At 42.9% G+C, this 11,144-nt stretch overlaps 1 protein-coding gene across 1 annotated transcript in view; it reads right to left on the bottom strand.

Annotated features, from left to right (window-relative positions):
* LATS2 (large tumor suppressor kinase 2) overlaps positions 1-11,144 on the bottom strand; it is a 41,784-nt gene that overhangs the window by 9,004 nt on the left and 21,636 nt on the right. Inside the window, exon 2 of the mRNA XM_010191540.1 lies at positions 3,133-3,265. Coding sequence (XP_010189842.1) covers positions 3,133-3,265 — 133 coding nt within the window. The remainder of the gene's footprint in view (positions 1-3,132; positions 3,266-11,144) is intronic.

Here is an 11,144-nt window from a genome sequence, read left to right as displayed (position 1 = left end):
ATTCCTGCACTGGAAGTGTTAATGGCGCTTTTCATCAGTTCTTTGATCTGAGGACAAATTGCAGGTGTATGAAGTACTGGCTGTGCTAAAAAGACAAGGGGAGACTCTGTGCGATTTTTTGTTCCCCTTCTGGTTCTTTCGCTTTCACAAATCACAGGACTTTATTTATGCCTAAATTCCCTTTTAAAATCTGGACTTCACAAGGTCTGCAAGAATAGTCATATTTTGCTGACAGGCTTGAATGCTGCAAGGTTTTTTAATTATTTGTATTACAGCACGTCCCAGCTGGGCCAGATGCACTTGCTGTTGAATCCTCACCTTCACACACCAGCCCTGCTACATACAGACACACAAGAACATTAAGACAGGTCTATGCAGCATCTCTGTACACTGAAGAAGTTATCACCACACTAAATGATGTTTTCATAAACAACGCGATGTTTTGAAACAGAATCAAGTTGGACAAATAATCAGTGTTCTTTAAAGTGTAATCTGTAATCGGCAGCTCTTTTCCTATGATAAAGTAAGGCCGTGCTTATGGAGGTTGTCTTTACGACAGCACTCCCTGATAACTCATATGTTGGGACACAGTGAGATGCATTGGTGAAGCTGTGGCAATCCAAAGATTAATTCATTAATTCTCTACCCTGAGAAGTGGCCACTCTGGCCTGGAGGTGGGAGGCAGCCCTAAGACCCATCTGTCACCTCAGCAGGATTCATGCTGAGCCTCAGAGGCAAATTGACTTTGGTTTTGCCTATCAGAGGCCATGAGGGAAAGCAGCAGCAATCATTGTCCTCCCCAGGGACACTTTCTTCAGCTGTGCAGGGAATCCTCCTGATGTCAAGAGAGATATGGTGTCCACCTCCCTTATTTGTGTACCACTCAGTCTGCTCTGGTCTGACAGAGGAATATTTGGATTTGTGAAACGACCAAACCTGGTAGTAGGAGACAATTTTTTTCCCCACACATTCCCATCCAACACAGTAACTGTTATGACTGTCTCATGAAAGTTTTAGATCAGAGTGTATTCTGAAGACTAACCAACTACACTCATGGGATCATCTGGTTTTACATGTAACTCCCTGTCACACAGTAATATCTGGTAAGTTTTTAGTCTTGCCAGTATGCTGAAACTCTTTTTAGCTTTACTACTGAAGTTAAAAAGCAGAACAAAAATGCCTAATTTGAGAATGTATTTCCATACACCAATACACAGAATTCAAAACCAGAAGATTTAAATTCTCAAACTGCAAATGAAAAGTTCTCAAGTAGCATTACATGCTTCTGAATGAACTAGAGGAGACCTATGCTATCCTAGCACAAACAATACCATACCAAACAAATCAATATGATTCTGTGGGACCTCAGGCAGGCAAATATCAATTGCATGATATTTAGGTTTTGCATTCTGTGTCTCCTAAAAGCAAAAATGGCTCTTCGGCTCAAAAGGTTTAGGTATTCACAACAGCTGCATGCTTTGGAATGTTAAGAAAGCAAAGGCAAAGGTAAATGCAAATGAAAGACAACCGAGTAATTAAAAGCCTATAAAGATTTTTCAACCCTTTCAGAGGAAATGTACGCTCTTTATGACTGCGTGTGTTCTTTCACCTTAAGGAATGAAGCCTTTATAATATAAAGCAAAATACAGTTCAGTAATTCTGTCCCAGTTATTTTAAATTCTCCTCAAGGCCCAGTTGAGGCCACATTTGTCCATGTATCCAGGACAGAGCTCTCCAAAAGCAAACTGGCCAGTACTGCTTTGTCTGTTGGGTGGTCACCCTGCAGGGTAACGCTCTGGGAAACATTTTCTTAGGGTTTTCCAGAATTTCCTCAAATAACAAAACAGGAAGTCTAAGACTGATAGGAAGGGCAGCTGAGCTGCTCCTTACACAGAACCATGACCCTTTCCCACTACATCTGAAGCTCCATTCCTGACAGTGACCACCTGGAAAATGAGGTCCTTCTCCACTTCCATCTTCCCTGCATGTGGCTACCCTCAGGGTCCCCCAGGAACGAAGTGACTTTACTGAAGACCTCCTTCCTGTCCAGGGATTTCACTCTGTAAACTGAATGGGCTTTCTCTTCCTCAGCTTCCCTCATCTCTGGACATGCCTCTCTAACAACTGTGCCAAACTGAACACCCTTCTCAACAAGTATCTTCAATCTGATCAAGAGGCAAGAAGAAAGGTGCTGCTGAGGTGGCCAGAAAGAGAGATTTGTCATGTGGAAATGACTTGCACTCAGTAAACTCAACTTAGGACCGCATTTAGAGGTCTGCACTACTGTAATCAGCTTCACTGCATGGATTTGTTAGCTCCACTTTGTCCAACACAGAGATCTTTTAAGTCTAAATATTGCCACTAACACAAGAGAAGTTTTTTTGTTCAACAAAACAGGCCCCTGACAGTATCTCTCCCATGCACTCAACTCTTCATCCGCTGTCTCCCCTGCAGCAGGTAACCCTGTGGGATTGCACAGGTTCAGGCACCCAGAGGATGGTTATTTGTCTGCGTGGCCAACCTTTGACACTGAAAGAAGCTAAAAGTAACAAACTCTATCCAAATCAGAGGGCATTCAGATCGCAGATCAAAAGCATTCTGCAGTGCTGTAAGTGCTAATACCTGAATGGAAACAACTCCTGCAAGGCCTCTTGTCAGCTGTGGTCTGATGGTTGTTGAGGAGGTGAGGCTCAAGTCCCCCCATTTGGGCATTTACATGACACAGAACTGAGGCAAACCAGCAGAGATGAGTGGAAAAGCCTCTGTTATCTTGGCCCAAGCTATTTCCGCAGCGTACTCACAAGGATGTTAACCTGAATGAATTTCTGGAAAATGAGCTACCTCACAGCTCCATAATAATTACCTATGTGCAAACTTCTACTTTGTAGTAAACTTGAGATGATTGAAGGGGATTTGCACTGGAAGATCAATAGCTTTGTGTTTAAGAAGGTGGACTACAAATGTGCTATTGCAAGGGGAGCTGTGTTCAGCCTCCAGCCCAGCTCACCTTGCAGGGCCAAATTCATGTCACTGTCTCCTACATGAGTAACTCTGAATACTGCCAATCCAATGATTCTAGTTTTAAAAAGAGCTTACTGCAAGAAAGAACACCACAATTTAAATCACGCTTACCTGGTGAGGTCTGCTTAATTACACGTACTATCTGCTCATTCCTAGGATCCAAGTAGCTCATCTTACTGATATACTCCAGAGCTGCTTCAATACTTCTGCTACCCGTCTGCTTCAGTGCTCGGACAGCCATCTCCTGCACAAAGCAAACAAGCATTGAACCTCAGTGAGACAAAACCCAAGCACTGTACTGCAGGCTAGAAAGCAGTAAGGTCTTATACTTATAGAAACATTTCATAATTCACACCAGATCACAGCTGCCTGAAGCCAAACAGACTCATATTTTGAAAACATGTGCATGCCGTATACAACTCAAAAATTAAAAGGAGAAAACACAACCTACCCAAACTCTGGCAATTAAAGATGCACCAAATTGAAATGAGTACTTAGAGATCCCTTAAAATAAACTTTAAGTCAAATCTGGAAAAGGCAGCATAGTTTGACATGGGATGAAATAGAAGAAAATATTCAGCTTTTGGTATTGGAGAGCATGTCTCTTAGTCACACTTAAACACACTAAATGCTTTATGGTTTCACAGATGCCACAAGCAGCTATTTAGGCAGAGACTGGTTTCTGCTGAGCACATCCTGGCCCCACCAGAGTCAGTGGGGAAGAAAGATTGCTGCTTTCAGTACATTCTCTATCACTTTGGAAAATGACCAGCACACCAAACTGCATTTCACAGCTGGTCTTTTTAGCTGTATTTTATTGGGCACACATCCATGACTGAGAAGCCAGTATGGGTGCCAGACACACAACCTGAAAACGAAAACTGAGGTAAATATGAATACTCCAGTTAAACTACTGTAACTCAACCGTGGTTAGTGTCCCCTGCTCTACCGCCAGAAAGTCATATTCTTTTGGGGTTTTTTATATGTTTACTTCTAGCTCAGGTATATAGAATAACTATAAATGACGCTAGCCTCTGGTTGCAAAGCAAAATTCACAAATCCTTGCAAGGCTACGTGGTCTTTTCTGAAATGATGGAGACTGAAATCCAGAGCTTTACCATTAAATTCATATTGCTGAAGTTCAGCTGTCAAAAAGTCAGATACTTAGTCAAAAGTAGTTGCTGAGAATCTTTCTATAATCCCCTCCAAAATGCAATTCATAAACCAGATGTAACAGGACCTCTGGTGACAGAAGAAGACTAATTTGAATTGAACTCCTAGATCTTGGATAGCTGAAGTTGGATGAACTTCACGTCCCCATCAAGGACTTGCCTGCAAATGTCAGCATCCAATTATCTTGCCACTGTAGTGCCATTTTTACAGAATCACAGAATCACTAAGGTCAGAAGAGGCCTCTAAGATCATCAAGTCCAACCGTCAACCCAACACCACCATGGCCACTAAACCATGTCCTCAAGTGCCACATCCATGCACTTCTTGCACACCTCCAGGGATGGTGACTCCACCACCTCCCTGGGCAGCCTGATGCAGTGTTTGATCATTCTTTCAGTAACAAAATTTTTCCTAATAAAAAATTTTAGGGGAATTCTGTCATCACAACCTGCCTGCTGAGTGCTGAATCAGATGGAGTTTGTGCCTTCTTGGCTTGGCTTAGCAACTGCAGATGTGACAGCTGGGTTGGCACAAGCACATCGCTCTCCCCAGGGCAGTTCTGCACACTGGCCAGCAGTCAGGTCCCCCAGAATGTACGCCCCTTTCCCATAACATCTGGAGAAAAGAGTAACTTTGCTCAACTGCACTCATATACATAACTCCTAACATACTCACTAACTGTTTCCTTACCAAGGGAGTGTCATCATCTCCGATGACACTAATTCACACTTAGCACAGAGCCACACGCTGGCACTTGGCATTTTGCTTTGCTTAGCTCAGTCCCCTCCTACTCCCCCCCAGAATGGCAGCATTTGCTCCATTAGTCAGAGGTTCTGCTTGGGGAATAGCTATAGCAAGGTTGAATATTTTTCATACAATTTATGACTCATAATTCATAGAAAGGCAGGAGCTGGTTTCACATTTCCTATAGCTGAAATATTTCACTGGCATCAACACATTACTAAGGGCAATTTTAAATCAACAGAAAACTATTATGTATGAAGGAAAGAATTTCCCACAATGTTTTTCTCCTCTCTTTCTTTCTTTTTTCTTCTTCTGGATACATTTCTAAAGTATTAGCAAATACTCATCCTAGTGCTCAGCATTATCATCCAGGGACTCAGGGCTTTGCAGCCCAGTTCTACAGGGCTGCTAACACACTCTGCCCATTTACACCCCCAGATCTAGCTTTGGATTACAAGTCTTGCAGATTCCTAAATAAAATGTGTTCAATATGCAAGACTGAAAGATCTATAGCCTAGCTTGGATGTTGGGGTTTTTTTTGGTTTTGTCTGCAATGGAGCACCAAGAGAATAAGTGCTTGGTAAGCAATTATCTTAAAGATTAATAAAATAGCCCATATAATCCACTTAGAATCATAGAATGGTTTTGGATGGAGAAGACCTTTAAGATCACTGAGTCCAACCAGCAAACCAGCCCTAAGTCTGCCATGAGACAATGCTCCTAAGCACATCTACTTGTCTTTTAAACACCTCCACTTCTCCCTCTCTTAGCTGTATCAGCTGTATACAATTCAAAGGAGCTAAAATAGGTTAGTTTTGTATCACCAGCACTGCCATACCACCTCTGAAAACAATTCTTCCGCTCTCCCTATACTGTGGCACTACTTTCTCCTCTTTTGCCACTGCCTATGCCAGAAAAGCAGAGTAAAAGTGACACTGGTCTATTTGAAGCTGTGTGTTCTACCTTCAGCAGATACATCAGGGGATTCATATTTAAACTTCAGTGAGAAAAATGGAAGGGGAAAAGCCCAATACACTTCACTGTGGACTGTACGATAACCTAAAAGGGCCAGCAAGAGCTTGGCATCTCACCCTCTTAATGCCTCTCACCTTCCATTAGGTCAGCTCCCACTCCTCAAAGGGTTTCCTCATTGCATACCCTGTTTGCTTAGCATTTATGTTACTGCTGGAAAAAACGAAGTAAGGTTTTTGGGGTTCAAAAGAACACCTGTGATTGCCCTGTACACCATCCCACAGCTTTGGCCCTTTCCCCCATAGGTATCATGAGACACAAATAGCCCTGGTTTCTGATGCTGGTCCACGAAAGTCTCACATCACCTCCAAGCAAATGGAGAGCGACCAACAAAAACCAACCATTCCACATACAAAAGGAAAGGACTTTTTCTCAGAGGCATATCACAACTAATCATAATTCTCCACCCAGGAGAGAAATCCCTTTGAGGACATGCGATACTCCAGGAGAGTGGAGGGCCACAAGAAGCTCCAGCACTGTCAGAGCTGACCTTTGGACTTCTCTGCATTATTTTTCCCATTGCCATCCCCTGTGCCCACAGCTCTCTACTCTCTGGCAGCTCCCTGAAGAGGCCTCCACTCATTCCAGCACCTTGTTATTGGGGATGGGGGACAAGCCGAGGCTCACAGAGGGTGTGCTCTGTGTCCATGGGGCATGGTGGCCCTCTCCTTTCTCTATGAAATGCGCCAATGAGCTCTGCTGAGCGAAGGAGCGTGGCTGGGACGAGGCAGCAGGGGCCAGAGTCTGGGCTGCATTTGCTGGAAATGGATGTTAAGATGTTTGAAAGATGGAAAGAAGGGCAGAAGATGGATTAAGCAGGGTCAGTAATTACACTTGTTGGAGAGCTGAGGCCTAAGTGAGATGTAGAGTGTCTGTGAGAAGCAGCAGAATGGCTCAAGAAGGAGAGAAACCAATGCCAAAATCTTGCAGACTGATACTGTAGACAGGAGAAGGGCTGAGGAAACGAGAGGATAAAAGTGCACAGCTACACTGACACAGATAGAGCTGTCTTGATTTCACCCCACCCTAAGGTAAGTTCATTTTAGAAAGAGAAGGGGAAAAATGAGAAATGAGACATGAAAAAAAAAATCCACTTGGAGCCGTATCCAACACCAAAACATTCAAGTAGGCACAGGATCAAATCCAGCTCCCACTGAGGTCGACAAAGATTTCCATTAACTGCAAGGTACGCTGCAGCAGGCCCTCCGCTTCAGATCGTTTCTGGTGAAAACCAGGCCAAAAGCTGTCAGCCGCAGCACAGGGTGAGAAACGCGGCCGTGGGCCGCATTGCAAACCCCAGAGCCAGCTGTCAGCCTGCACGGAGAAACACAAGCCACTGGCAGCGCACACAAACCACAAGGGAACAGAGCGCTCCTGGCCCCAACTCATTCCTTGCATTCTGTGTATTCCCTCTGGAAGGAAGGTGCTTTTAGGCACCTTTTTCTTCCAAACACCACCAGCTGTTGGTGAAAAAATAAACTGGAAAAACTAAAGGTGAAAAGCTACCAGGGTAAAATATGCTTTCACAATTAACTGTAATAATTTTATAATTAATGTTACAGCTGCAATATTAACATGAGGTTTCAGTGGTCAGCTGTGGTTCTGGACTGATCTAATGGAAAACCAAAGTCAGGCCGTGAACCACAAAGCAGATTGAGGCAACTCTGCAGGATCCCAAATTTGTGGGCTCATAGAGAAAAATCGCAAGGGGGATGTTTCCCAGCTAATTCCTATAGTGGGCTGCCCAAACCTGCACTGTCAAGGTGCTCTCTGTTATTTCCCCAGCCTCATGCTGGCAGAAGGCAGCCGTCCAAGAGATTGCAAGATTTTGCTAGAAGGAATGAAGGCCACCTTCGAGCTCAGATGCTCACCAGGGAAAATCCTTGTTTGATGGTAAACAGATATTTGGATGTGTGCATATACAGACTTCACCTCCCTCTCCGCTCTGCAGGCGATGTGAAAGGCTTTCCCCATTTTACCCTCCCGCCTGGCTGTGTTCCACCAGCATTGGCAGAGGTTTGCGTTCTTGCCGTACTACAGGGTTGTCCAGCAACATTTTTCATTCAGAAAGCTCCGCGTTGCCAAGATGTATTCATCATCGAAGCGAAGATTGCACAAGAGGTTACAATAAGCAAGACTTTTTCCCAAGAACATTGTGTCTGAAGGAGACAATAGGTCCTCCAAGATTTGGCAAGGGCAGTTAGTGGCTAACAACAAGAAAAATTAATTACTTGCTTTCCATTCACAACGAAGGATGGGCGACAGATGCAGGAAACAGATACAGGTTCCCTGCGGAAGGGAAAAAAAAAATAAAGCTCATGCCAGAAGAGATGATCCAGAATTGATTACGAACCTCTCTGCGATAGCCCACCATTGTAAGAATTTTCATTCATGATTTTAAACGTGCAAAAACTAAGAAATTCAGGAAACAATGTGTACAATACGGTCTGTCAGGGCTGCTGCAGCCCCACAGAACACAGAACCTTATTTTGTAATATTCTCTATATGTCATTATTCTCTAGTTGGATGCTTCATCCCATTTTGTACTCTGTTTTTGTTTTGCCTGTTTAGCAGGTTGCTAACACCAGGGCTCAGTTTTGCCCACAAATATCTTTGCCTAGCTATAACCCCGACTAAAATTTTCTAGCCACATAATTAAAACACTATCCTGAGAATCATTAGCGCTTCTCAGTTTCAGTGTATCAAAAGAGCAGGAGGAAATCAGCCCTGGCAGAAATCTTCTGAATGCCCATTTATTTGCCACAGGACCACTTAGTCCATTCACAAACCACATAACCCATTCAGAAACTACTGGAGGTCTACCCCATGGCTGGTTAAGTTTTTTGCCCGCTCTGCTCCTATTAAAAGCTGCTCCAAAGCTTTACTACTCTGGCAGTGATAAACCTCCCTCTTACTTTCAGGCTAAGTTTATTTATTCAGTTTATTCCAGCTGCCTTTAGTTTCGGTTGTTTTTTAACTTCAGCAGCTCTGCTGTTATCTACAGAGACAGAGACCCCTTCATCCTCAGAGATGCTTGCAGCTTGATCTCCTGAGCTAAAAAAACCCGTATTTTTTTAGGTTTCTTTTCTTGTAAAACAGGCCCTTGGTTCTCTTTTAGACTGTAGGAGCCCATCTCTGCATCAAGACAGATCAGACTGGGCTGTGGTTTTGATAAGAGCTGCACACACCATTCTTGATGACGTGCAAACAGTGGTGGAAAAGTTATCCTTGTGGTAAAGTCATTCCTTTGCTTTGCTGATTTCTGCAGGGGAAGTTTGAGTTTTGGGCTTTAATCCCAGTTTTGACTCCTCGCTTGCAGCATTTCTACCCTTTATGCTCCTGAATTTATTTATTTTCAGTTCTGGTAGCCTTATGGTCATCCATTAGGTCGGTCTGCTCTGACTGCATTCCCACTTCATGTTGCCAGAGTGCGTTCTTCCTTTTTCTTTTAATACCAGACTTATTAATGGAAAAAGTATGCAGAGGGGACACCCTGTACTATATAAAGTTGGGGCAGAGAGAAAAAGAATATGGACAGGTGATGAAATGTAAGACTCATGAAGTTAAATTGCATCGACATACCAAAAAGTAACTGAACTGTAAATTAGGAATGGAGAATTACAGGTAATGAACAACTTTAACTCGAAGGTTGTTAAAGAACATTTCCAAGGGATATTTGAAGAACTAACAAAGGAATTATGCCCAAAAGATTGAGGGAGGATTTTGGAGATGATACGATGCTCTAATACATGTCCTGTCAGAGGAAAAAAAACCTAACATGACATTTGCTGTTCTGCCACCACTTGTTCTGCTTCCCTTCAAACTCAGTCTTGATTTCGACACTGACCTACAGAAGGCAGGCACCTTTACCGCTCTGTGTTTGTGCAGCATCCAGTGCAATGGGGTCCTGCTATTGGTGCGTATATGGCAGTATGACAACTTCTTATTAAATGAAAGGTAATTAAGTCCAGCCGAAAATACTCAACTTGGAGTAGGAGGCAAAAAGATGTTGGAGGGCTAAAGCATCCATTCTCCTGGGTCCCAGGAGAGAAACCTTCATACCACTACCACCACAAACCAATGCTGAAATAAGATTACCTTCATCCTCTAAGCTGCAGGACATGGCACATTTCCTGCAGCTATGGAAGGAATGAGGCACAATAAAACAAAAGTAACTACAGACTGAGAAGATCTTTTGATGCTCAAGATCCTAGCTGTCCAAAATATTTCCAGTATCTTTCAGATTTAAAACAGCTCTGGAGGATTAAAAAGCAAACAAATGAACCAGACAAATGAAACCAACACTGGAAATTTACCACATTGGTTTTTGTATTTTACTAGCCCTAACACTAAAAAAGAGTTATTTCACAAGTACACAAAAAAATCAAAATGGCCATCATGATACTTCTTTACTGTTTTTTCCCAGCTGCTTTTCCTTAAGTTCATGACTAATCAAAGTTATTTACATTCCTCCAAGAGAAAAAAGAAATACTCTATAGACTTAGCAGCGGGGTACTTATAAAGAACAACCACCATAACATCTTCACCATCGTGGAAAGGGCAAGAGAGGAAAAAGCAAGATCTGCGAACAGTAACTGGAGACATGACATAGCTCCTCAGCAGGTGTCTCTGAGGGCACCAGTTACATCAAAATACTATTTTAACACGATGCAGTTTGTATCAAGTAGCAGCATATAATTTCTTTTTTTGGTGTTTTTTATTCTTTTAACTGAACATAGCACATTCCCCCAGCACAGCTCCTTGTAGGACACACTGCGTTTGGCCTTGGGTGCTTCATGATGGATGCCTCCCATTTTACACTGCAGTCTTTGTGTTCAAATATGGCTCTTTGCATGAAAAGGAGAGATATGAATTTCAGGCTAAAAGCCAATCCAAGGTCCCAAAGTTAAGACATTTGGAAATAAACCAAGCATAGCTGCTCAACATATTTCCAGCAAACGCTTGTAAAATGAAGGGAGTATTTATAACAAGGCATCTCCAGACAAAGAGCGTGGACGTAAACACTTCAAGAAGCTCTGCTGAACTATTCGAGAGATGCAATCTGCTTAAAGAAAAAACGCACATGCACCGCAACGTCAATTTTCAAAATCTGTCAGAATGTTCCATCAGACAATCCCTGTTATGTCCCGTAGAATATGTGTATTTACGTACAG

This window comes from Mesitornis unicolor, unplaced genomic scaffold (genome assembly GCF_000695765.1).
Source record: "Mesitornis unicolor isolate BGI_N332 unplaced genomic scaffold, ASM69576v1 scaffold33709, whole genome shotgun sequence".
In the NCBI taxonomy this organism is placed as follows: Eukaryota; Metazoa; Chordata; class Aves; order Mesitornithiformes; family Mesitornithidae; genus Mesitornis; species Mesitornis unicolor.
This window is presented reverse-complemented; position numbering and strand designations above follow the sequence as displayed.